This window comes from Megalops cyprinoides, chromosome 19 (genome assembly GCF_013368585.1).
Source record: "Megalops cyprinoides isolate fMegCyp1 chromosome 19, fMegCyp1.pri, whole genome shotgun sequence".
In the NCBI taxonomy this organism is placed as follows: domain Eukaryota; kingdom Metazoa; phylum Chordata; class Actinopteri; order Elopiformes; family Megalopidae; genus Megalops; species Megalops cyprinoides.
The window spans coordinates 11200784-11228557 of NC_050601.1; the positions used below are offsets into that span (position 1 = coordinate 11200784).

At 44.6% G+C, this 27774-nt stretch overlaps 3 protein-coding genes across 4 annotated transcripts; all 3 read right to left on the bottom strand.

The window, feature by feature from the left end:
* Positions 1 to 1592: 1592 nt before the first annotated feature.
* On the bottom strand, positions 1593 to 5032 carry LOC118794322 (proline-rich transmembrane protein 2). The gene is made up of 5 exons (XM_036552554.1): positions 4725 to 5032; positions 3569 to 3879; positions 3025 to 3338; positions 2771 to 2903; positions 1593 to 2563 (listed from the first exon to the last, which is right to left on the bottom strand). Exons 2-5 carry the CDS (start codon positions 3828 to 3830, stop codon positions 2547 to 2549), a joined length of 726 nt encoding a protein of 241 aa, XP_036408447.1. The 5' UTR covers positions 3831 to 3879; positions 4725 to 5032; the 3' UTR covers positions 1593 to 2546.
* Positions 5033 to 6298: 1266 nt separating this feature from the next.
* On the bottom strand, positions 6299 to 13475 carry LOC118794305 (kinesin-like protein KIF22). Its single transcript, XM_036552535.1, has 13 exons — positions 13365 to 13475; positions 11716 to 11917; positions 10946 to 11073; positions 10632 to 10786; positions 10215 to 10424; positions 9628 to 10012; positions 9249 to 9350; positions 8655 to 8794; positions 7825 to 8005; positions 7239 to 7318; positions 6670 to 6888; positions 6475 to 6534; positions 6299 to 6328 (listed from the first exon to the last, which is right to left on the bottom strand). The coding sequence occupies exons 2-13, from the start codon at positions 11913 to 11915 to the stop codon at positions 6299 to 6301; spliced, it is 1890 nt and encodes a 629-aa protein (XP_036408428.1). The 5' UTR covers positions 11916 to 11917; positions 13365 to 13475.
* Positions 13476 to 14260: 785 nt separating this feature from the next.
* Positions 14261 to 27328, bottom strand: LOC118794302 (major vault protein). 2 transcript variants are annotated; one of them, XM_036552533.1, is made up of 17 exons: positions 27156 to 27328; positions 24556 to 24722; positions 23815 to 24010; positions 23394 to 23517; positions 23076 to 23207; positions 22857 to 22951; positions 21594 to 21830; positions 21379 to 21504; positions 20467 to 20667; positions 19921 to 20159; positions 19147 to 19344; positions 18844 to 18988; positions 18057 to 18268; positions 17742 to 17858; positions 17357 to 17483; positions 16828 to 17016; positions 14261 to 16184 (listed from the first exon to the last, which is right to left on the bottom strand). In XM_036552533.1, the coding sequence occupies exons 2-17, from the start codon at positions 24720 to 24722 to the stop codon at positions 16065 to 16067; spliced, it is 2625 nt and encodes an 874-aa protein (XP_036408426.1). In that variant the 5' UTR covers positions 27156 to 27328; the 3' UTR covers positions 14261 to 16064. The 2 variants fall into 2 exon arrangements, with proteins under 2 accessions (XP_036408426.1, XP_036408425.1); XM_036552532.1 differs by having other exon boundaries at positions 27161 to 27327.
* Positions 27329 to 27774: the final 446 nt, after the last annotated feature.

Below are 27774 nucleotides of genomic sequence, written 5' to 3' on the forward strand. Positions count from 1 at the left end.
GAAATATATGTATATATTCAATAATTACATATAAACATGCTGTTGGGTTCATTTTCCATTTTCTATGAATTCTTACATTTTACCAGCAAAATAATAATGAAAGGCAATCAGAAATATACATGGTAAATGTGTGCTGTGTTGGTAATTGCACGTGTAATTGCAATTGTTGGCAACTGCGAGTATACAGCACCACTCCCTTGTTAAAATAACATAACTTCTTTTCAAAGGGAAAATAAAAATGCAAATCATAAAGGAGCTGATACAGCACCAGCTCTCTCAGAGATAGATTCATTTGGATAGTATACAGCAGTAGTACTAATATTTCCATAAAAGCACAGAAAGGTTTTATAATAACAGTCAACTTTATAGTAATGATCACTGTGATAATACACTCATGTGCATGTGTATATAAATGACTGTGCATAACAGATAATGCAAGCAGGTTACATATTTTTGCACTGCAGCAAAGGAGCCTAAACAAGTCATCATTCACAGGTATGCAGTTTTGCACATCATTAAAGAGAAGGCATGCAGCAATTTCACTGTGAGAGCCATACGGGTAAGAAACAACACTCCTCACTCTGTATCTGCCAGCTTTCACATATCTCCACAGATAAACATACCCGAACCTTTCATAGAAAAAGCTTTGTACACAAAATGGTTTTACATTCTGCACTGAGCACTGCAAAGAGATGCAAACCTCCATGTCCTCTTTTCAATGCTGGTAAGGGGCACAGCCAACGTGGTTTAGCAAAGGTGCCAGTGAAGGAAACAGGGTTCAGATAGTTAACCGTTTAACTGCCATTCCACATTAGCCTGAGCCCAAAATTTGGCACAGCATTGGAGATCTGCCTGTGTCCAACACCATGAAAGCTCTTCATCACTGAAAACTGGGCACAGGTCAAAATGAAGTGAATAACTAGCACCATAACATGTTACAGGTGATAAAAAAGAAGGCTAGTAATTTCATATGTTCAATTGACTGAATATATTTCATATACTCAATTTCAATATTCAATTGTTATTTTCTAGTCACAGGGATTTGAACTGAATTTGGGCTTATTGCAGACAAAGGTGTGGATGCAACACCCACCCTTACAGAAGAAAAAAACAGTTTTATGGTGATGCTCTGCAACACATTCAAAGGAGAATATACACTATGTATGTATTATTATGTGTGCATTTATTACTATGTAATTGAGCACTTTATGTAACAAAAATGCCCCAAACGCCAGGTTCGGCAAAAAAGGTGTTAGGAAAATGCAGCTCCGATAATACACAACACTACTTTGTTTAATATTGTAAATTAACTGTTATACAGTATTTTCATGAAAATCTGAACAAAACTAGGGGAATCTGGAACAATTACATATATTTACTATAGTGTTCTTTAAAACCATATGTGTTATGCAGTTGAAAAATGAAGTTACTTTTGTCTTTTAAACAAATTATGTTCAGCTATGTCTTAAGATACAACTGTGTAAATATCAAGAAAGTTTATTCACTTTGATACTCCTTATTTAATAGTGATGTATAAATGTATATATACATCACTTTGAAATTCAGCTATTTTAATGAATAATACTCTCCCCATATTTACTTTCGAAACAAGCGTGAAGGGGCTTTTGAGTGCGAACAATTCTTTGACACCATCTGTCTCTGTGCTCCTGCGTGTAGAAACCTCTCTGCCACCTCGCTGTGCACCTTTTTCTCACCCTGCCACTCTTAGATGCCTAAATGCTGCAGATGGAGAAACCACAGCTCCACCCCATTATCAAAAATCATGCAAACACATCTTGTTCCCTCAGCGCAGCCAATGTAAACTTGCACACGAAAGCCTTCAATGTTACAAACTAAACACGTTCAGATGTCTGTACCACCAAAAGAGGCCTATGATGCTGAGAAGATATACTGATATTCTTAAAATGACCAACCCCAGTATGCTGTAAAGCCCAACATAATATGGGACAGGACACACCACTGTTAGGGGAGTCCAGCACCCCATTTCCAGATGTCTTTTTTCCCCATTTACAACAACATGTCTTCATTTTCTGGCACCTCGTTTAGTTTCTTCCTTTTTCATCTAACATTCTTTGTAGTAAATTGGCAATGTGCCCCTTCCTTCATGTCCTTTCATGCCATCAAACTTGTTCCACACTGATTTTGGCACAGGGAGCATATTTTGAAATTCCTTCTCCAAAGCAACAAGTTACTGTGTGATAATGGATGGCCTTGCAGACATTTTGCAGACATGAAATCTGACCATGAAAAAAAAAATCCAGTATTTTTTTTTCTCTTGAGAAGATCATGATCAGTGGTATTTACATCACCTGCTACTTGGATATTGAATGAATTACTTGTGTTGGACCGATCAACTGCAACTGCAGTGACCATTTCTCTCCATTTTTGAACATCCACACTTGATGAGGACAAGAGTTTTTCAATTGCAGATTAGAATTGTAGAATACCACAGAGAACAGTAGAGAGAATATGATGGAATAGTGTCAGATCCCATGGGAAAATGGCTGTTTGTCAACACTTCCTGATCAGGACTTTAATATAACTGAGGAAAAAAAAACAGAAATAGGTGTTAATTAAGGAATAGACCCTCCTGCATCTTACTATGGAAGTATGACAGAACAAAAGCAAGTCATTCAGCAGCCTACTGTGTACCCATATCCACAGGTATGCAAGCACTACGGGACCCACACACATTAAGCATCTTTATGTAAGGCCAGCATCACCCTCATCATAAATAGTGGAAACTCACGGCCCCAGTTGATGACGATGCAGGCAACGATGATGATGATCCCGCCCACCACCGAGAAGACAGACAGCATCTTGGAGACGCGTCCGAGGCGCCTGGCTCCATCCACATTGCCCTGCTGTAGGCTGTTGCGGGACTGGGCGGGACAGGGACAGGGAGAAGGACTCGATGAAGAGGTCTGTTCACAGGCCAACACAGTTCAGCGCGTGCACCGAGATCACAGCATACAGACGATCCCGCACCAACACTTCACTCACCATCAGGGAGAAGGTTAATCCCACGATATTAATAGGCCACATGGGGCAGAAGCAGGAGAGAATGGCCAGGATTAGGTAGTCCCGAGGCTTGCCCGATTCATTGAGCCCCTCGGTGGCCGTGCTGAGCTGGCGAGACAGAGAAGGGCGCGGCGACGCCGTCACGTGACCGAGCGACCCAGACCGGCTACCCACCCTCGCCTTGCCGTTGGCGAAGTGGGCGTGGGCGTGGGAGTGGGATTTGGCATGCTGGCTCCGGGGAGGAGAGGAGATAGAAGATGGAGGAGAGTCAACTGGGCCTGAGTAAACACCGTTGTCTGCAGAGCAGAGGGACAGAGAGGTGTTGGTAAATCACCCACACGCTGACTGAACGACTGGAGCAGACACTCCAGGAAATTGACAGAGAGACAGGGACATTAATAAAGACAGACATAAATCACTGTAACAATAAATAAATAAATAAGCAGACAACAGATTGTGGGGTGAGTGATGTATGGACCAAACGAAAGTGGGCAAATCTGCAAAATCTGTCTCGGAGCGTCTTTACATGTCTCCGTTTTCTCGTTGACCACGACCAGGTGGTCGCTGGGCAGGGTCTCCTCCTGAGAGGGGGCGTCAGGGGCAGGGCACGCCGGAGGCTGAGGGGCCTGCTGCTCATCTTTGGCCGGCTGCGTGGCGTCAGGGGCAGGGCTGGACTCCTCTTGCGGCAGGTTTGCAGATTGCTCCAGTTGCTGCTGTTCCTCCTCCAGCACGGTGGGAACGGCACTGGGTGTCAAGGGAGGCTGTGTACTGTTGGTGTTCACAGCCATGACGAAAACAGAAGCTGCTGTCTCTGCTCCTCCGCTCTTCTTTTTATCTCTATAAAAAGGCGAGAAAAAAATATATAGAGGAAAGTTGCCTATTTCATGATCCATTTAGTCAAATAAATTACCAAGCATGGAGGCTTTGCTGATATACCCCCCTTTTCCATTCTTTCATGGCTCAAACAATGACAGAATTCTTCCATCATACATCCCAGACTCAACCCCATAACTTTGTGGTTACAAATACAGAAATACAGCTCTCACTCCCTCTCTCTTCACTGCAATTGCAAACAGCTTTGACCACCCAAGAAAATGAGAGCTCAACTGTATTCATGTCTGTGCAATTTTCAGTGATTTAAACTTGTTCATTGTGATATTGCACTAAATGGATACTGGCACAAATTCTGAGAGGGACCTATGTAAAAAAATAAATAAATAAAAATAAAGCTACTGGGTGAGGGTGTCAAGAGAATAAAAAAATAGAAAAACAGGACAAGTGAGATGACCAAAGGAGGGTGCTGCACGCTTACCAGTATTTCTCACAGCCTTTTGGATAATGTATACAGTTAGAATGTGTGTGTGCGTGTTCATTCTGCCCCAACCTATGTTACGATCCATGGTAGTGTTAAATGAAATGTATATGTGCATACTGTGTTCCAAACTCATTCAAGCATCTAATTAAACGAAACAACGCCTTTCAAAGCATTTACATGATGAAATAGAACGCATATATGTAGACGTTCCTCTAATGCGTACATGCAGATTTACCGAGATTTTTCTCGCACAAAGCGTATATCCATCCTTCCACACTGATGCAGCAACACACCCACAACTGAAACATGCACGTATTTCTAACCAAAAGCTAATGAATAAAATACTATAACAGAAATATTAACCCACCTTATACCGCACGCAATAGTACAGTCATTGGGTTTGCCATAATTTCCGTTTCATAAAGTATATTTAAAAATCAAAATGCTTCAAAGACGTCTGACAGAAGACAGCGTGATGATCGGATAAAGATGGCACTTTAATAGGCAGCTAATAAACCTACTATGTGAGAGAGTAAAACCGCTGTACATCCGCTCTAGGTTTTTCTTAATTCACGAAATCTTTTTATAAAAAATAATGTGAAGATGTATGATAGCGCTTTCCAGCTAGCTACTCCCTGTCTCGCATTTTCCACCTCCCTTCGCGAAGGGTGTGATAGAAACGCAAGCCGGGTAGAGGAGAAAGAGAAAGGGAGGGGTAGGGGTGGGGGTATATCTTAGGGAAGGAATGAAACTAATTTGGTAGGTGTGGGTAGTTGCTGCACGGGTTCCCCCCCCCCCTTTTTTTTTCCAACTTGTCTTTTGTGATTGCGCACATATGGCTACAATTAGCACGCTAATCGGCCACCTTAGTTTCCCCGGACTGTTTGTTTCCATTAATCAGCATGTAAAACTACTCGTCCGTTAGGTGCAATCTGTTTCAGCCCATGTGTTTGTCATGGTAATAACTTCTCTATGTACTACGCGCGCTAGTGCAAATGAGACTGGTCCTCGTTGACCCATTCATTTGCCATCTTCAGAAGAGTACCACTCATATGGAAATATAATCTGTTTTATTCGCTTTCATTTTCATGAGGCGCTGCAGTCCTTGACACCACATCGATAGCCAGTATGGGCGTTATGGTTCTGAAGTGATGTTCTTACGCCACCAGGTGGACAGTCTCAGTCACTACATGCGCCACATGGCCTGAACAGCTGTCTTTTTCATGTCTTGGTGATAGAAGAAACTAGAATATTCTGTTAAATATTTCATCTTACGAAATAGAAATTTAAATAGGATTTAAACAGAACACGTCCTTGATTAGAATATTTTTAATCCAAGATTTTTTGAAATAAGACACACCAAGATAAACCAAAATACAGGCATAACTACCCAGTAGTGATCCTTGTCACAGATGGTGTAATGAAATATGGCGACCAGCTACCCCAATAGAGATTAGGGCACACACTTTTATGGAACTTTAGGGAAGTCATTAATATAGACCTGCTGTTTGAGGATCTTTCAGCCTGTTACAATATCATATGTATATACACATCATATGTCTGCATTCACTGCCTGCGCTGTTCCCACTTACATGGTAAAACAGACAGCAGAGAACACCCACAGTGTAAACACACACACACACAGGTCTCAAGAACAAACCATACAAACCAAAATAAATAGTGTAACCATGGTTTAATTAGATATATTAAAGGCACAATAGCAACGAGACAGCTGTTCTCCATACATTACACAGCAGACACACTGTAACCCCCCAAAGAGGGCACACTGACACCATTCTCAGTGCAGGAGACTGGAGGTTGATATGGGTGTAAGCCCCAGAACAAAGATGTGATCTACAAAGTCACACACACACAAATAAACACAGATACACTGAGACATACATTCAGTTAAACAAAGAAAGATACACACACTTTGGCAATTCATCTCCCTATTGTGCCCAAGATGTTAGCCTGTGAATGAGAAATGAGAAAGTCAGACAAATAATCTCAAAGACTCCATTGTTAAACTGCAGGCACTCATCTAGACTATACTGTACATTTCTCATTGCAAACACTTACAATGCTAAGCTTGATTACCTGCGGCTTCGCCATCTTACCTTGATAAAGGAGGAGAAACGTTTCGCTGTGATTCCCTCTACCTTCTGCAAGTCCTCCACCTGGCAGAGACATTAAGAGTGCATAACATAAAGATAATGTAATAGTCTCAACAACTTGGTGTCAGGCCTCAGTGTGAATACAATGTTGTGTTGAGTCTGTGTACGTGCGGCATTTTTCCTTTCTCTCAGTATTACCTGTTGGAAGGGGCCATTGATCTCTCTCCACCCAAGGATTAGCTTGGCTGTCTTGTCTCCGACGAGCTGCAATGTCTTCAGGTTTTTCAGGGTACCAGAGTTGAGAATCTCCAAAATCTTCTGCTGTGACTGCTGTAACACAGACCGGTCTAATCGGGACTCCCAGTCATTAGAGATACATGAGTCTTCAGCCTTGTTATTCTCTTTACCCTTCAGTACCTGGTAAAGGAGTATGCGGAAGAAAGAGAAAGGGAGGGGCATCCATACAACATCCATAATTAGATATTATCTATATCTATATTAGATATAATATAGATAAATTTAAAGGGAGGGGGAAAAAAAAAACATTATCACAAGTCAGATCCAACTTTAGATGCAGCAAGCTCTCTTCCATCACAAATATACAGTTTGGACACATGCCCATATACAGTTTGGACACATATGTCGTGTTCACTAAAAGAAGCAGGTGTCAAATACGACCTACTACTAATTAGGCAGACCCACTCAATGTAAAACTTATCTACAGCTCATACAGTCTTGACTGGGATGAATACACATGTATCACTGACCGGGCCATGTTGCTTGTTGCTGGAACAGAGTGAAGGCTTACACAGTACAGCACATTGCTGGAGAGGCTGCACTTGGGACACTGCCAGAGAGAGACAGAAGAGAGAGACTGTTCACATACTGTATGCGCGCTGCCCTACACAGACAGGGTAAACGGAGAGTGAGTAACTCCTCTGTGTGCCGTAAGTAAAACCCTGAACATGGAGTTTTGTCTGCAGGTGCCTCGTCTGCATTAGACCTTACCACACAGTGAGAGGCATATGGATATGCAGCACTGCAGTCTCACACTAAAGCAGAGTGCAAGGGGGGGGGGCCGTAAAGCAGATTAATAAAAAAAAAAAGCCAGCAGATGTTGCAGGCTCAATTGAGTCTGTGCATCCAGATGGAGACTGGATCTGCGCCAGTGCAGTGTAATCTGTTTCAGCTGTGCTAAAAATCTGTGATGGAAAGGGCAGGAACAGAGCAGTTTAAACATCTTATCTGACTGTGTGTGAGGTTATGTGAGGAAGGGCTAGCATATTGTGGATTTTTAAGGTAAAACGCAGTGTCAGGTCTCTGGCAACATCACGGAGTGTGAGGGTGACTGACCCTGCAGGGGGGGCACCACTGCCTGCTGCTTTTTAGGTCGGGCTGCAGTGGACTGCTTCCTGTGTAGTGAGGAGAGCTCCGTTTTGCAGAGCACCGAGTCTCCTTGCGTCCCCTTGTCCTGGTCTGCTCTCTCAAATTTCAGTGCTTTGGCCTCCAGTTCCCGCTGCTTGTCTCTAAGCTCCTGTAGGGGAAGAGAGGCTTGGTCAACTAGCAGAGCAAAGATTAACACACCATTAAAGAGCATACTGACCAACTGAACACTACACAGTCTATATAAAAAGGGTAGAACTGTTCTTATCAACATATATTACACTAAAATTACCAAGGCATCCATTTTTACTCTTCACACACTTTGTGCTAGCGTTTCAAAGCACAACATTTGACAATTAATGTGGAGGTGTCATGTTTACATAGTGTGCACCCTCTCTCTTTCACAGGATAACATTTATCAAAATTCCACTGGATGGTTATAATGCTGTAACTCACCAATGAATACCGAAAAAGCATTGTACTCAGGCAATCTGTGTGTCACTTCCATGATTAAAGACCAACTGGACGAGTAAATGTTTTAAATACAAAGATATATTAAACTTCAGCATATTTATATTGATTGACCCCTTACCATTTTTCAATATTTTCTGTTGTCTTACAAATCCCATGAGCACAGGATGTTACTTTTAGCCAGCAGGCCACCAGACTTGGTAGACTGACCAGTCTAGGGATACAGGTACCACTCCATTATATTGGATGGGGAAAGACCTTTAACGAGCCTTCCAGCACTGACTTTGTGTAGTCACTACAGGGCAAGAGGGGCTGTACAAGTTCTGTACCTGGATCTCTCTGCGGGACTGGGCGACCGTCTTCAGCAAGTTGAGCCTCTCTCTCTCAGGGGATCCCATCATCATCTTCTCCAGGGCCAGCAGCCTGTCCAGCACCGTGGAAACGGCAGGGCTAAGAGGGGGAAGAGGTGAAGGGATGGGGAGGGGATAAGTATGGATGAAGTTGACACTACAGTGCATCAGTGCTGCTGACACAGCGAGAGGGTCAATTCACAGTTGACACATCACCGCTGCTGCCAAGAGAAGGATAATGCAGCATATATACACACAGCCTTAGAGGGAGAAGTGAGTGTTGTCTCTCTCATCTGTCCCAGCTGACACAGCGAGAGCCAGTGGGAGCTGCGGAGACAGACTTCTTCCTATCAGCACCAGCTACCAAATCCCCACCTACTGCACTGAGGTCAGGACCTGTTAAGATGCTTGCAGACAAACACACAGGAGGGAAGGGGATGTAGTATGATAAATATTTCAATCAACTAATAAAACGCTGTACATCTGCGCTCTGTTCCAGTTCAGAACTACGCATGCACTTCTGTAGAGGTGTGTGCAGAGGTGTAAACCTGTGTGGCTGTGCTCCGGCAGGGAGCCCCTCCTGCTCCTCTTCTCCATGCCCCTCCTTGACTCGTTTCCTCTGGGGTTCACCAGCCCCTGCAGCTGCTTGCTCATCACTGGGCCTCTTTACTGGTGCTGAGAGAGAGAGAGAGAGAGAGAGAGAGAGAGAGAGAGAGAGAGAGAGAGAGAGAGAGAGAGAGAGAGAGAGAGAGAGAGAGAGGTCAGAGGTCAGCACATCGCTGCTGCAACGAAACAGAGCCAAGAAGGCAGTGCAATATCCAAGTATGTAGAGCTATGAGACTGAAGAATTTGTTTAAGAGACGAGGTGTAGATAATTTTACTGCCAAATAGACTTCATTACACGGTACAGTAGTTTCAGTATCCCCTCTAGAGTGCAGTCTATGATCCTCACCGCTGCTGGACACAGACTCCCTGACAAAGGGCCTGTTGACGATGAGCTTGGACTTGGCAGCAAAGTTGAGGGCGGTGAAGGTGTCGAAATAGTACTTGTACTCAGGAGCGATGTTGGTGATCATCACAGAGTGGGCGGAGCCGCCCAGGGAGTCCTGCAGCAGGCGGGTCAGCTTGCTGTCCCTGTAGGGTACACGGCCCGCGCCCGCGTTCAGACAGTCCACCACCTTGCTGAGGGTGAAGAGGGACAGGTTGATGGCGCCACTCTCCTTCAGCCGCAGGCCCTGGTTGCCAGTGCGACGGTTGTCCTCGGAGCCGGCCAGATCCACCAGGTACAGCTTCCCCGTCAGCTGCCGGTGAGGGGGGCCGCGCTGAGACTTCACCACCTGGGTGGGGGCATTAGGACTCAGTCTACATCGAGTTATTAAACCAGGCCACAACAAAGAGGCACAGACAACAGCACTGAGCTGTGTTTGAAGTGGGATTGAGATGCAGTCTGAAGAGGTGGGTCTTCTGTTTCTGTCAGAGGATGGCTAGCACAGCGGAAATGGGACATGCAAAGGTTATGTTGAGGGCACATCTGTGTACCTTTATCAGCAGGATAGCGTGGCTCCGGCTGGAACGCTGGTTCAGCTTGGTGGAGGCAGTGGTTCGGTTGAGACTGGCAGGAATGAAGTGAGTGTGGAAGTGGGAAAAGGATGACAGCGGCACGTAGGTCAGCCCCGGGATCAGAATATTCCGCTCCTTGTCCTCACGAATCGGAAGGTCCTGACTGCCTGGCGACAGCAAGTCCAGCACCTGATTGGGGGAGTACGGGGTGGGGCTGAATGACAAATTTGCTGGGGTTCCCACATAAATCAGTGTGAGAACAACTTCTATTGTTTCCATGGAACAAATGTAAAATTTCAGGACTAATCTCCACTAGAGAATCGTATCATGGGATCCTTGTGCTTTAGGCAGTTTGTGTAACACTCACACCCAATTCATCCTGCCACAAGTGTTTACCTTTTCATTGTAGATCTCCAGGTAGGACATCCCAATGCTGTACTCCCAGTCTCCCTCCTTTCTCTCCTGCTCTCTCACCAGATGGAACACTTCCCTCACAGCCCGTGGAATTACACCCGGCTGCTCCGGACTGCCTAGCATGGTGTGTGTCTTCCCTGGGAGGAGAGGATGGGCCAGGGTTTGTGATGTACCCACTCAGTGGCACAACCGCATTTCCATAGATACAAAGCGAAACTTGCGGAAATACCAAGCGACTGGATATTACTGAGCATTGGCACTGCTGCAGAGAAGCCAAGGCACAGGAGTTGGCGTACCGGCTCCAGTGGGGCCGTAGGCGAACACGCTGGCATTCTGTCCATTCAGCAGGTGAGGAAGGATGGGCTTCACAGATGACAGGAAGACCTCCTGCTGGGTGCTCTGTTCTCCATGGAACACATCGAATCTAACAGGACACAGGCACATATAGAACATAGGGTACTTACCAATACTACAACTGTTATTGTCACTGTGTACAGGTGACTGCTCAAATACTATTAAAACAACTGGCAATAATGCTCCCTCATAGATCCACATTTAATGTACAATAGTCTTGTTCATTTATATCAGGGTTCAATGGGTTTACTCCTTGAGGGTTAGGAGATTTATCGACCTTACAGTAATCACACTGATTTGATGTTTTTATGTGCTCTTGAAAAGGTGGAGAGAGAGAGAGGGAGAGCGAGCAAGAGACAGAGACACATTAACTGCATCAGACTTTGGTCCTGAGGAATCAAAGCTGAAAAACCTACATTTACACACTCCACCTTTCAAAAGGTTACAGTCAATATATGTAATACGGCAAGCAAAGTTTCAATAACACATACAACAATAATCAATAATCCCCTACATCTAAGAAAATTCAGTACTCCCTGGATACATCATTTATAACACCAAGCATATATACAACTATATTAGGAAACTCAACATTAACATCGCCAATAAGAGACACGTAGTGACAGTACCCTGCAGCAAAAAACAGAAACACGGAGCCGACAGGAAAGAGACAAACACACAGATGCACAGAGAGCGCACGAGGGAGACTGACTGGTACTGCAGGGTCTCGGTGGCGTTCCTCCAGTTGGTGACCTCCAGGCTCTGTGGCCCCAGGCCCCTGACACAGGGCCCTTCCCCCTTCTCATCCTGCCCCTCCATGTACGGCCGCAACCGAACAGCCACTCGCACCCTGGACGTCCGTTTTGATGCTCTCCCGCCGCCCACTTCGCTCACGGCCACACGTTGTGCCATGTCTGATAAAATCGGTAAGGTTTCAGTGTAAAAATACCAATTTGCGGCTGGTTCAACGTCACCTCATCTTGACAGCAACAATAAAGAACACTTTAAATGCATTTTACTAACTTACAGCCCATACCAGTATTTAATGTTCATTGATGCGTTTTAAGACAAACAGGGTATAACAATATGACAGACTGAGGATACAGACTGACAGAGAGAAACAGTAACAAGGTTTGTGAAACAAATATGAGCAGCCGTGGGGAACGCATGCAAGGAGCTTCCCGAGATGTGAGGAGGAAGGACTGCCAGCATAAAGCAGCGTGAGACATGTGAGGAAGAGACAGCAAGCTGAGCACAGCTGAATTCTGTATCATCTGAGGAGGACTGAGAGTAAGAGGCAAGGCGAGCATAGGGAGACCTTTACTGCAATGAAGAGAATGGCAGCTATGCAGAAGAGGAGGGCGAGGGAGTGTGAATGAGATATATAGGGGGTCAACAAACAGGTATTAAGGAACAGCAAACAAAGAGATCACATTTGATGACAACGAGCATGCATGGGTACACACAAGAAGAAAATGAGGAACTGTGCATGATATGCATAGTCAGGGTTGCCAAGTTTAGCTTCTCCATTACAATTGCTTGAAAATATCATTTGTTTCTCAATAATTTATGGGATTAGAAAGCCTGTGGGTATGTTCCCCCAGGAATCTTAGCCAACTGGCAGTTTTTTTTTTTTTTTTTTGCCTTTGGGAGGGAATTTTGGATGCGTAAAGTCATGGCATGGTTTGGACTATTATGACTGACAGATGATGTCACATTGTATTGGGACTCTCGAAGCAGATTTATGGAAAAATTAAGAACGATAAGAGGGGGTTGGTGACAATCTGAAAGCTCGTATTGTTCATATAGCCCTAAAGAGAAACGATTTAGCTAACGTTAGACTACTTTCGAGACAGACAGCAAAATCGAAAGGGTGATTTTGGAGCGTTGATGAACCAAAACTGGTCATCCAAACTTCTGTCAATAAAAGGTACACGTTAACGACATTCCATTCAAAAGCAGAAGCGAAGCATCTTGAAACAATGGCCGTACTTAAAAGAAATAACTTAAAGCCAGGCAAGCGATCAGGAAATAAAAAAACGTAAGGAAAGGTGCGTAAATACAGGGCAATTTAGCCTTTGGCGTTGTATACCCTAACATATTAGGCTAATGGCTACCGTTAAAACTGCTCTCGAAATGACATAATTTAAGTAACTATAACGTTAGCCGTTACGAGCTAGCGCTAAACATTGTACAAACACTGTATGACAGCAGTCGGTGTCTACGATAGCAGTCCGTTCTAGTTAGCTAGGTAACGATGGCCAGTTAGCTAAAGTTCCATTTAATGACATTTATCTAGCTACATAACGTCAGTAAAATAGAAAAGATACCTGCTAATGTTAGTCATTGTGACCCACTTACCTCGATTTATTTATTTACAGCTGGTAAGTTGAACTCAGAAGCATGCAACCTTTGGGTATTTATGTTGCAGAAAACGTTGACATTGGTGAAATAATAAAAAAACGTGAGCTAATTAGCTGGCTAGCGTTAGCTAGCTAACTTTCCAGCTAAAACAGATGAGGGGGTTGTACAACATATTTTTCAAATGTCGCAGCGTCAAGCGCCATGCGTGTCAACTAGCCAATCAGATCCCAGACCGTCAGACACGTGGTAAATTTGTAAGATAGTCATTGCTCGCAGAAGATGCTAAGTTCAGTGTCACTATTAACGTATACAGGCCGTAAAAAATAATAGACAAATTCAGTCAGGATTACCTACCAACAATCAGACAGCTGGTTATGTAAAGCTACTGGAAAAGCACGAAATTGCGATAAAAAAACAGACACTTTCTTGTTAACCAGTGCAGTGCAAGTACGAAGTAATTTAACCAACTAGCGAACAGCTTGCAGACGCGTATCTGTTGGTCGACAAAAATGGTCTTTTTTCAGCTAAATTACACACCTTCAAAGACAGCTAGTGCAAGCAAGATCGGCAGATACATTCTCCTTCCGTACTAATCTGTACTCTTCCTTTAAAAATGGGGGTTATGAACACAAGAAGTTTGTGTTATTGTTTCCTGCAGTGCAGGCACACAATTGACATATTTGCCTGTCTTTCCATAGTCAAATATACAGTAATCGTCAACTTAATCCTGGTGAAGGATTTGCTCCATTCAGTGGTGGAAGCTCCTGGGAGTTGAATGCAAATATGGCATCCGCGTGTATGAATATGTTTGCGTATTTATTAGGAACAAGGTCAACACACAATTTCAAGGACTTGTTTTCACAAAGATATTACACGGATAAAAGGGAGCCGGGAGGAAGGGAAAGGTGTAGGCTGAGACAGACAGGGTGGCTGGAAGGTGGATAGGCAGACGATAGAGAGTAGGCATGTGCATTCCAAAGCTCTGGTTTCCCATCGCAGGACCCCGGACCTCACCGTCATCTTTAACAATGAACTGCTGTGTGCTGGTTTTTTTGTGTTAAATACTTCTCATATTCTTGGGAAATTCTGAGTTCAAGTAGACATAAAACCTTTAAAAAGTCTGGGAAAGTAGTGGCTGGAATAGTTGCTTTGCACCATGAGGGTTTTGAGTTTAAATCAGAATCAGAATAGACTTTATTGTCATTGCACGGTGGGGGTACAACGAAATTCCAAATATTTTTTAAAAATCCATCCAGGAAATATTACATGCCCCACTCTTCTGATTGCCAGCTGGACAGCTCATGGTAGATCTAAGGAGAGGATTGGCTTATGAGGTTCACAGTGCCCATAATGGGTCTGAACAGTGCATGGTGTGCACAATTAATCAAAGCCATATTGCGTTTAAAGTCAGTTTATTTCGCAGGTATATTTAAGTGGCAAAAGTGCGAAGCATTCAGGAGTAAAGTACTGTAAAGCACAATTGTTTTCAGGCATTATTAGTATTCTCTCTGCCAGCTTGCTCAAATTCCTTCTGTTCTGCCCAAGACCCCCCAAACGCTTATACTATAGTTCAGAGGCAATCATAGTGTTGAAACAGAACACAGTTTTACCATTTTTTCACCATATCATTCAAATCTGATTTCACTTGAGGTATAACCAAGTTCACCTGGGTTACATCTGAATAGAAAAGACACCTGACTCTGACACATACTGTGAACACAGTGCATTCTGAATGAACACACTTAGCTAGATAGCTTCATGTCTGAATAGTCAATAGGTAGCAAGACACAACCACAGTACACATATATTATAGGAAGATGGAATGGTGTAAACATATGATCACTGTAAACAAACTTTGTTTTACAAAGCCAAAAATGTATTAGATTTACTTACCACAGAGCAGAGATTACATTTGTTATAAGGCTGCGCAAATGTCATTGAACTTTAAGTCATTTAGCATCCTGCTGCATTGTCCCCATAAAGGAAAGTGCTTTTTTGCTAATTATTTATTTAACTGAAGGCAGTTTAGGCATTTCTTAATGATTGATTCCAACTCCATCATTTACTCTTCATTTATGGTCATTTTCCTCATCGTGCATCAACCAGGTAAATCAAAGAAATTATTTTTAGAGTGCATTTTTTTTTACCCAGAATGCTTTTTGTGTTTTGTTGCTTTTTCATTTGTTGCACTTTTTCATTTGTTGGTACATGTCACAATTTGATAATAAGTATTTAAAGACATGACAGACATGAAGGATATTTCTCTTTCAAGAGTTACATTTCGTAACTAAAGGCACTAGTGTATTGCAGAAGGTATGAGGAAATGTGGCTGAGTCTGAAGTTCTTTAAAACTTCTCAGACATCAGTGGGAGTGTGTTTTAAAAAGGTGAGGTTATGTTATTCAGTGCATGCATGCCTGCACTTCACAGTTTTAGAAGCTCTAGAGGTGCACATCTCATGTCAGAAACAGAAAAAGTAAACCAACCAAAAAGGTGCATATATAAAAGCCATGCAGGGTCTCCAAGTCACAATAAGGGCCTACATTTGGAAAATTCATGAGACTTGGACTTTAAACACATACTTGCTTTATCCCTCTTCTGCCATATTTTCCCTATCGACTTCCCACCATCCCCTTTTCCTTTTATTCGCAGGGCGTTGCTTCACTTCCCGCTCCGCTTTGTCATCTACATGCTCTCCTCACTCCCCCTTGCCCAGCAGGCCTCCCAGCAGACCGTTAGCGGTACCGAAGAGGTTAATGGGAGATGATCCATCTGTGATCAGAGTGGACTTCAGCCCCAAGGACTGCAGCAACTTCACCTGAATGAGAGTGAGAAAGAGGGTCCATATCATACAAACACAAACTCTGCACATCAACATAGAGGGAGAATGCAAAAATGTAGCATATGCACACAGCCTTAGAGGGAGAAGTGAGTGTTGTCTCTCTCAACTGTCCCAGCTGACACAGCGAGAGCCAGTGGAAGCTGCGGAGAGAGACTTCTTCATATCAGCACCAGCTACCAAATCCCCACCTACTGCACTGAGGCCAGGACCTGTTAAGATGCTTTTCATCTGAGCACAAAGCATTGTACAAAGGGGGGGCGGAACATGGTACATGCTTCTTTTCCACCAAAATGCTCACCATACATCTACTGAGACTGTATGGCAAGTAAGTATTTAACCAATTATAAGGTGGTAATCAGGAGACCAGACCGAGGGTTAGATTTGGTCAATGTAAGGTCAACCACAGTTCCTCAGCACCTCACCCAGAAGAAGACACCATAATGATCAACAAAAACTGAGAGCACACATCACTTGACCATACTTTAGTTCAGCTGTGTAAAACCCAGGCCAGCAGACTATGAAATATTGACAGGATTGGGTACGTCAACAGATCTGCAGATAGCCATTGCAGAAGAGATGCAGGACATCTTGATAGGGCGAGCAGAGAGAGGGAGGTTACCTGCAGCTCCGGCCCTGCCCTAGCCATCTCCTTCAAGGTCTCACTGCCCAGGCTGTCCATGAGCTCCTTAAAGCGCTGGCTCTCGATCGCCGCCAGCTTCTCCTGCTTCTCCACCTCCAGACTGTCCATCTCCTTCTTGTAGTGGAGTTCCTGCTCCCTTGCTTTGGCCAGGCGTGCCAGCTCAGCTTCCTGGGGACAAAGAGGAAGGGGAGGGTGGGCACAAACATGCAGATAAAGAGCCACTATGTACATTCACACTTATTTAATGTAGTACATATAAATAAGGGCTAAGCAGTTCTGGAGCACAAACTGTTTTACTGAGTGACTGTTTTACTAAGTGAGTGTCTGTTAGAAAAGATAAATGTATCATAATATATACCTTTTACATGCAATCATCTTACAGTGTACCTTCATACAGAACCATGGGTCTAAGGTATAATGGATACAATGTCCAGCACCTTCCAGTAAAACATGTTGCATGCACATGCACAGTACAAGGAGTGAGACCCCATTCAAAAGGAACACGCACAGCCTCTATCTGTTGAGCCTCTGCCTTGAGCTTGGCCTCATTCACAGCCGCCTCGCCCTGGATTCGGGCTGCCTCAGCCCTGGACTGTGCCTCTGCCTTCGCTGCTCCTGTGCTCTCCACTGCGGCGCTGAGAGAGAGAGAGAGAGAGAGAAAGAGAGACGTGCACTGTACACACAGCCAGTGAAGTGCATATACCCTGAAAGACTTCATTACAGTATATTAGAACTGCTACGATCCATACCCACTGGCTGACACTGCACAATGTAACAGTGTTACACTGGCAACAGTATTAACACTTCCATTTCGTCCCACCACTCTAATTTCAGCAGCAGTGTTGTTATCAGTAGTAAGACTTAACACTGTAATGGCAGTGCAGTACAGTTACCAGAGGGCCTCCAGCTCCAGCAGTTCTTTTCTGGCCTTCTCAGCCTCAGCCTGGTCTATGATCCTCTGTCTCTCCAGGCGGCCCCTGGCCTCCTGCTCCAGGCGCTCCGCCTCGTGGCTGGAGGAGAAAACCGAGCGGTTAACACAAGCATCTCACCACGGATACAGGCCCTTACCACTCGGCCACCTGTGAAACTGAGGGGAACGGATCTCAGCGTGGATATGTGGAGGTAGTGAGAGAGGGGAGTGCAGAGGGAAAGAGGAAGACAGAGACGGAAAGTCGGAGACAAAATGACAGCGATAGAGAGGTGCGTACCGAGCAGCAGCTTCCTGCGAGTTGGTGGTGATCTCAATGGCCAGCTGGACACTCTTCTGCAGAGCGTCCCGGGTCCTCTGGTCCACCGGCTCCACGGACTGGATGTCCACACTGCTGATGACCAGCCCGTTCTGGCTGAAACGCAGGCTGGACTGCACCTGCATCTTGTCGTCAAACCCAAACACCGCTGAGCAGATGATGCGGTTGGAGTTCTGAAACAGACAGACATGGACACAATATTTATACATGATGAGATTTGCTGATGGAAATCTTAGTGCACACTGACAGACTGTAGACACAGGCACTCACAATGGACTGAACCGGGGGCTAAACTAGTTACACAGGCCTAAATACTAAATTAAAGTGGGGATGAAAATCACAGAGTGAAGAGAGAGGTGGTGTAGCATAGTGGTACGGAGCAGGGCTTATAACCAAAAGGCTGCTGGTTCGATTCCCTGCTGGGGCACTGCTGCTGTACTCTTGGGCAAAGCACTTAACCCACAATTGCCTCAGTAAACATCCAGCTGTATGAATGGATAAAATTTAAAAACTGTAGACTGTGTAAGTTGCTCTGGATAAGGGTGTCTGCTAAAATGACAATAATAATGTAAATATAAATAATAATAAAAGCATGACAAACACTGATTTCCTGAGAAAGAAAATGAGGAACGGGTAAACCAAAGAAAAAACCTGATGCCGGGAGACTGATGGGTATCTCTTCAGCCTGGTGGGACAGGTCGACCTTATAAAACTTCACACCTTGTGCAGGTACGAGAGGGACACACACCTTATGAAAGTCATCGAACTGCACAGATGCCACAGCCCCCCTGACCCTGGAGGCGATGGCTTTGCAGGCATCTCCAACGAAGTCTGGCACTGAGAACAGAGCCGCAGCCTGGGCGGGGTCTGAGCGCGACTTAATGTCAAAGTGCCTGGGACACAGAGGGAGGCAGAGCTTCATGTTAGCGTGGCTTGAAAAGAGACTTCACAGTAGCCTTTATGCATTCATTATATACACACCTACACAAAGCCTTCCACAGCTAGACATAACTGGGAAACCCAGACAAATCCGGTCACAGCCAGACAGTACCAGTTGTAAGACAGCTGCAGCTGCAGCCGGGCGTGGTCAGCCGTCTCGATGGTGATGATGTCAGTGCAGAAGTCGGGCCCCAGCAGAAGGCAAATGGTCTTGATGACGTTGGCGCGCTTCGGCTTGTCTCCCGAGAGGGACACAACGGTGAACTGCTCATCAGGGCCCAGCATCACCAGCTCCGGCCCGAACACTACTCTGCAAGAGCGGGAGAAAGGACAAAAAAAATCACTATGTGTGTATGTGTATAATAAAGTTTTTTTTGGAATACAGGAACAGTTTTACAACCATTCAACCCAATCTTTCTAATGTAGCTAGACTACATGAAACATGTTGGGTTTATTGCTTCAAAATGAATCCCCTACACAGCTAACCTTGAAAGGAGCTGAACTTCTGACATCTGCCAGGATTTATTTGAATTCTGAATATGAATTCAGTTTGATCTCTTACATCCCAAGACATCAAGACTACTTTTGTTTTCTTAATTGCATACAGAATCCTTTGATTCTTGTTGCTTGATTTCCCATTCCAAGCCTAATGGAAGGTAAATCTAAAGTCTTGTCTGCATTTCATCTAAATTAATTACAAGGTCAGACAATGCAGAACTCAGGTACAGCAAACCTGAATGAAACAGAAATGAACAAAATGATTGTGACTCGACTGTAACTGCATTTTAAAGGAAAGTGCTGGTGATGAAAGGTGACGTTGAACTCTGCCAGCCTTAGTAAGAGGGGAAAGAGCAAGGACAGAAGTGGAAGAAGAACAGGACGACACCTGGCCTTCTTCTCTCGGTAGTCGTAGACCTGCACCGCAGCATTGTGGGGGACTCTGTACGACACCACTTTTGTTTTGTCTCTCTCCTGCACGTCTTCTCCTGGCCTCTGTCTCTCGGAGCGGTCGGCCAGGGGATCACGAGCAGCTGCCAATAGCTTCTCCACGTTCAGCGGCAGTTCTTTCTCCCACAATTCCTCATCTTGCGTCAACATGTAGGTGTGGCCAATCACAGCTCGAACCTGGAAAGGGTATCACATAGCCGCCAATCAAAGATGAAATGCATTTTGGGATTATGGTCAAGATGGTCTCAAAGGAAAGGCAAGGGAGATTTGTCTATGAGTGATGAGTGTATGTGCTTACACATGTACCGTATGTGTCAATTCTGACCACCTTCTGTCCCCATGTCCTTGGTTTATCTAAGCCTGCATTTACATCTCAATCAACCGCTATTCACCTTTTGGTCATGATGCAATTTTATTTGTTTTTTGTTCCTGGTAATATTGTGCACATCTGATCTGTAAATGAGACTGTTTTGATAAGTCTTACCTTTCCAGTTTTGATGTCTCTCACATAGATTCCTTCATTCTCATCCAATGGGATGGCCTCTCGCCGCAGCAAAACCTCCACAGAAGCTGGAGGGACATATTCGATTGGGCCACGCAGCATCCATCGGTCGCCTGGGCGACGGAGGACGCTCCCCACTCCCGACCTGCCCTCCCCATCCCCATCTTCCTCCTCCTCTTCTTGCTGGCAGACGGAGAGAGGGAGAGAGAGGGCGAGGGTGAAAAGGAGGGAGAGAAGGGTTATTATGGTGGAGACACACCGGAGGGTTTGCTGGACCGGGAGCTGCAGTACATTAGTGTACTGAGTGAAAGGGTGAAGGAAGAACAGAGGGGGGAAATGGATGAGGAGGGAGGGAGGGAGGGAAAGATGATGATGGAGGGAGGGAAAGAGGTGAAAGAAAGTTGGGAAAAGGTTAAAAGGAGGAGAAGAAAGGAAGGAAATTGGGTTAATGTAAATGTTCAGAAGTGCTGAATACACAGAGCATTTGACTGATTTAGTAAATGGGTACAGATCTTTGTTAGTATCTCTAGTTTCACCCTCATATACTTTTTCATTCTCCCAAACCTATCCCTGCCCCTTTTATTTACCCAAATGGATTGTACGCTGTGTCAGAACCTGGATGGAGAGTGTCATTGTGTCCTCTTCCTCATTATCTGCCTTTGTCTGGCCTCTGGCCCATCTACCACTCCCACTCTACTCCTACCATTCTTACCCACCTTCCTCCTCTCTGTCCTCCTTCCTCTCTCTCCTCCTTCCTCTTCCCTGGCTTCCACTCACCATCTCACTCTCCGAAGCAACCCTCTCCTCCTCTGTCTTTGAGATTTTCCTCCTCTTTTCCCCCTCACTCTCCTCTCTGCTTCTTCCTCCTCCTCCTCTTTTCCCTCTTCTTCTCACCCCCTCGGTGTCGGTGAAGGCCTCCACAGCTCTCAGCACCAGTCCCTCCTCCTCTGAAAGAACATACACATCCTGGATCCCTTGCTCCAACCTCTCCCCGGGCTGCAGAAAGAACGACTTCTCCCCCTGGAGTTCAAAGAGGGACAAATCTTAGCACAGCTGGAACCCTGTAGATGTACTCACTTAACCAATCGGGGAGCAGAGGACAGTCTTGCCTTCACAACCCTCTTCTGTCCCAGCTGGGGCTTGCCATCAGGTCCGACCGGGTCGAGGACCACACAGTACTGACGGCTGCTGAGCGTGGTCACGTCCACCACCCCCACCACCTCCTCCGCCACAGAGGGGATGTGCGCCTCGCGGTCAGCCAGAGTGACCAGCCACTCCTCCCCGGTGCGGCGATCACGGCCCCCCTGGTCCCGGAAGGGGCGGAGGGCCCGCACATGCAGCGCTTTCTGAGAGAGAGAGAGAGAGAGAGAGAGAGAGAGAGAGAGAGAGAGAGAGAGAGAGAGAGAGAGAGAGAGAGAGAGAGAGAGAGAGAGAGAGAGAGAGAGAGAGAGAGAGGGATTACAGTCATAAACAGTGACAGTGAGGATAGTACTAAATAAACCTGAATCACCACCCATTTACGGCTTTTCCATTAAGAAAATAAAATGCTTTTTCTGTCCCAAACACAGATAAGCTTTACCTGATAACTTAAATTGAGCATAAATGATTACACTCACACAGAAAGAAGATTCCTGAAAGGGATTTAATTAGTTTTACAATTCTACCACATTTTGTTACAATTATCAAAGGAAATTTTTGAAAGTAAAGAAATGTGCCAGCTTCTGCTAAGAAGCACTGAATTAATTAAACAAAATAATATTTTAATAAGTTATTTAGAACTACATATTTTCAGGCTTTTTATGAGATTTAGTGAAATGATACAGTCTAGCACCTGGACTACTGTATTTAACTACCCCGCATGCTATCAAAGGTAGAACCAGAAGACAGAGGGGCCAGTATGAGCAAGGGGCAAATATGAGCAAAAATGGAATTTTAAGTTAATGTTCCTGGTAAGCAAACTATTCATGGTTTGTTACAGCCCCTCCAAAAAGTGATTTATAACCACAAAGTCAGAAGTATCCAAATAATATGTTTTTGATCTGATCTTTTTGTTGTTTTTTTTGTCTGATAATTTGTTTGTGATCATGGACCTCCAGTGGTGCCCTTCCACACTGTATGTTATAGTGGGAGAGGTGCTTCAGCCTGGATGTGGTATAGGATTGAGCAAATACTGATTTCTATGGTGTAAAGCAGCCTGATTGATGTAGCAAGGGCAGGCAGGCAGAAAGGGCAGTGTGAACAGGACCATTAAGCCCAATCCATCTCATCTGCTATTGGGGCAGAAAAAACTAGGCTGAGACAGTTTATATTATAGAAACATGGCAACTGTTTCCCACAAATATCTACTTATAGAGAAAGAGAAAGAGGCTTACTTTGTCAGTAAGGATGAAAGCATTGACTATGTCTATGACCTCTTCGTGAACTCCAGGCAGGTAAGCTCCCACCTTGCTCACCTGCCACTCCTCCCCTGAGGGAGACAAGAACAGGGAGAGAGAGGGCTGACCAGCCAATCACACACCGAAGATGGGGACACCACAGTGTAATGGCAGCCCAGCACAGACACATGGGGAGAGAGGCAGCAGAGCACCCACCTGTGACCCTGCGCACCCCTCCTCTATCCACACCCTCCTTGCGGGCTCTCAGGCGGATGGCCTGGTTGTCACGAATGACTGTGGCCTTCACTGTCTCCAACACTGCTACCTCCTTCCTAGGTATGTAGGTACCTGGCAGAGATCAGGTGAGGGAGGGTTAGAAAAGCTAAGAACTTTGTACATCATCATTACAAACCGATGACTACATCATAAGAACACCCACTAATAACCAGACTGACATAGTACATGTTCTCCACTTCTGTGAAACTCAACACAGCATCGCTCAAGCACACAAAAAGTGGCAAAATCCCAACACACCAGGTCCTTCAAACAGCCACTCGTCCCCAGCCACTCTCTTGTCACCCCCCTCCTCCTCAAAATCCAGGAGGGCCTGCAGCCGGAGCGCTGTGTCTGGGTACACAATCTGCAGAGGGGTCACATCCTGACAGGAAGAGAAAGAATGGTCATATTCTGATAGGAAGAAATAGTGGTCACATTCTGAGATGAAGAAAGAGCGGTCACACACTGAGAGGGAGAGAGAACAGTCACATTCTGAGAGAAAGAGCATGGCAGGATGAGTATGAGAGGCAGAGATGGAGAGAAGGAACAGGGAAAGAAGGTTCAAACGCAAGCACTGGCAGACAAGACTAGGATGGGCTGGCACTGCCATAATAAGCAGAGGATGAGCCAGGTTAAGCAATGCCCAGACAGGCAGAGGGTGACGAGATGGGTATAACACCTGCTGTATCTCCTCTCCCGGGTACAGAGGGAAGGGGTCCTGTGCGAGTCGGATCTCCAGGTCTGCGTGACGTAACTTGGCCTGTCCCAGCAGGTCGAACTGAACCCGGCCCTCGTCATCCCGGGCCACCGGGTTCAGCACCACGCAGTAGTGCCGAGGTGGAACCATTATCATGCATACTGGTAAAAACAGCACCCTGGGGAGGCCAGTAGAGAGAGCATACATTCATACACGTGACAGCCAGCTAAGGGAGCGTGTATGTGTAGAGTGTACATGTAGAGCAGGGTTTCTGTTATCCGGTAATTACCGGTTTTTTCCTGGTAAAATTTGTAAAAAAACGATAAATTAAAAACCTGCTGGTCAAAATGTTACAGATGTTTCGTAATAGCCTACATTTTAGCGGCTAATGTTGAGGTTTTGATCAATCGTTACTGTTCATTTTGCTTAATCGTTACTGCTCATTAAATAGTCAAACTGATTTGAGGTTGTCATTCTTTCGTCACCCTAGGTGTACATTATATTTGCGTTTGTAACATAGACTGTTAGTGAAACATGACCAGTAAGTTTCAAATTTGCCCGGTAAAATAAACTCTTTCCGGACACCGGACACTAAGAAAAAATCCTAGCAGAAACCCTTGTGTAAAGTACAATAATATTCCATGACATTACAGTTAACACTGTGGATAATTACTACATTGGTTGAAAAGTACCACATTTGTGGTTTGCAAAACTGAGCCTGACCTCTCATTGTCCTGGCGGATGTAGGTGCGAGGACCAATTTCAACCTTGGCGATGTTGGTGTTCTGGTCCAGGACATGAATGTAGTGATGTGGGGGGATCCGAATGATTGATGCACCCACCAGCTCTTCTGCGTCCATTCCCCTGATGGAACCCTTCTTTGCAGCCATCTTTATTAGAGAGAGGTGGACGACTTCACAGAGAGGCTAGACTCCATAGCACTTCACGCAATTCAGTTTGCATAATGCACGTTGATTTTTTTTAGATAACTGTTGACTCACCCTCTTTGCACCACCACCCTCTTATAAATTCTGATAACATGTGCATTTTTCCCTGCTGTAGGCACTACAAATATAACTGAGATTTCCTCTGGAAAGAGTCTAAAAATCAAAAGGTGCAGAAGTTGACCATTTACTACTTTACGTTACAGTACACATTTTCTGAGAACATGCCCTTATCCAGTCAATTATCCCTTATCCAGTCAAACAACAGCATACCTGATAGGCCTTCTCTGGTCACACACCGTTTATCATCTCACACACCCACACACACACACACACACACAGACACACAGACACACAGACACACAGACACACACAAAGACTCTCAACCTTCAACCTTCAAGCCTTCTTTACACACATATTCTACAGTCCTCTCAAACTATGCAAACATCAGCAACACTGCACATAAAGGGTTTAACCAGCAGATAAACCAGACATGGACACCACCTCAAGAAGAAATGGGAGGCAGCAAACAACAGTGTACAATGCAACATTATGCATGATCATCCGGGCACTAACAATGCACAGCAAAGAGGTCAAGCTACACTATACCAGACACACGCTCAAAGCAGGATCTAATTATGTCAACGGTGTTTACTACGAGTAAGATTCAGAGGTAGAAACTGTTGATATTATGTCGCCAGACAAAGAGACACGGTGGTTACAATAAACTCTACTAGCAAAGACCTGAGGTTGCTCCCAAAAACAAAAACTCAAAGCACACAATGCAAGATGTTGCTACATCAGCGGTGCTTCCTTAATATACAGTGCAATTAAAATCAAAAATCAAATCATATGACACAATATCAGAGAAGACTTGAGATCATGTCTTTATTGTGAAGTCAATCTTGAGCCTCCGCTGACTTTGGATAGGAATATTTGGATAGAAATAAATGTGATCTATCTTGAAATAAAACTTCCAAACCAACACACAGTACCAAGTGTACTACACACCCATTATTACAACTGTAGCTCGAAAATGAGTCAGCGAAAGTGTAATTATGACTGGAAACTTAAAAAGGATAACACGAGAGGGGTTTTCCAAGTCTGCAGGCTGTACTTCCTACTTATTACAGACTGTCTGAAGACAATAATGAGATAGGAAGAAATGCATTCTACTGGAATATTTTCTGAATTTGACCTGTTAAAGGTTCACATGGGTAAAGATATTTACCAAGTACAAGTGTCATCAGTAACGAACTTTCTTAGCAGGCTTCCTCATTCAATACAATTTAAAAGACCACAGAGCATATATTTTACATGTTATTCATCTTATTCCGCTGATACAGTTCAGGGTATGTAGGCCTCTCAACAACCATGCACAACCTGAGATTTCAACTTGCAACTCCTGTCAACACGTTTAATTCTTTTACCAGAAAAACCAACCACCATGTAAATACTTCTCTATCGATGTGTGCTACCCTGTCCACTCTTTAATGTTGTTTACATACAGTGGAGGACCATGAAAGGGGAATAATTTATTTAGTCAAAGGGAAAAGAGATACAGGCATTACCACATTGCTCAAATACCAGGCCTTGTAGCGAAGCAGAAGTGTTGTTAGAAGCTCTCGCTAGTGACGTCACCCTATTGAACAGGTGACCTCTCCCTTTAGTCGCATCCCCACACCTTTAACTGCCGTCTTACACCAGTGTGGCGAGAGGGAGGGGTATCCAGGTGAAAGGCAGCAAGCTTAATCTTTGGAGCTGATTAGCAACAACTAGTGTCCCGGTCCACAATTCTGTGACATTACCACATTGCTAAAAGGCCAGGCCTCCCTCCTGTCGGACAGGTGTAATCACTAGTATCATCACAAAACGATGCAAGCTCCATCAGCCCCAGAACAGTTATTTCTGAAATCATAAACCTCCAAATACCATTTTCAGAACAAGCTTTGAAAACTGCTGCGAATACACCACCCAAGTGTAGTATTAACACAGACATAGATGGAGCCACATATTTAGGTGAACATGCAACAGGAAGCATCCAACCTGCACAGACCGCTGTGCTTATGTATAGGTGCCATGAAGAACGACTTCCTCAAACCTGCAAACAGTATGTCCGAAAAACAATCGCGAAACCTCGATATCAACCTCGATAGTGCAGATAAAATTTGATATTGCTTTTTGATATCACAGTGTCCCCGTCATCGCTGATTTTTTTTTGCGAACATATGTTTTAAAAACAATGGTTTTTCCAAGAATGAATGGGGTCGCAGTTAACGACACCGTAATCAGTTCATAAAGTTACTCCGCTATGGTGCTGCCCAGCTTGCTGTATTCTGTGTTGTTTTTGCCTACGTGTCACGGTCACCACGACTCCTCCTTACCTTTCCTTTTACTTCTATCTTCTCCTTCTCTCGGTTTCCTGGCGACTTGCAACCAGATTGCAGACCTATATCGCACTCGCAACCTTACAATTTGTCTTCCTATATTCGTTGCAATGCCTACATGGATGTGGGTGTGATCCCGGAAGTCCAATCAAATACACGTGATTTACTGGACTTCTGTACCCTGGACGTTGCGCTGTCAACGCTCTGGCACTGGATCCGTTTCAGCATTTTAGCGTAATGGTTGGGGCCTGGATTAGGACTGGGGAGATCATTCTTGATCGGCTATATAAAGACAGGAACGTCCTGAGTCCCCAATGTTCACTGGATTGCAGGGCTTGCTTTAAAATGCCATCGCCTTTGCTAGCCAAAGCTAATACTGTAACTCCGTACTATGCAGCTCCTCATACGTGAATGTTAACTATTTATTTGATCTCATACAAAGTAAATCATTTCTATTAATGATATCAATTGTTTAGCACGAAAGAATTACATTGCTTCTTTGTGGACAAAAAATTCTCTTGGAGACTTCGTTTTAATTTAATATATTTTGCATGCAGTCGTATGACTTTGGCTCCTTGATTGTGTGTTCAATTGCCAGATCTAGGGATTTA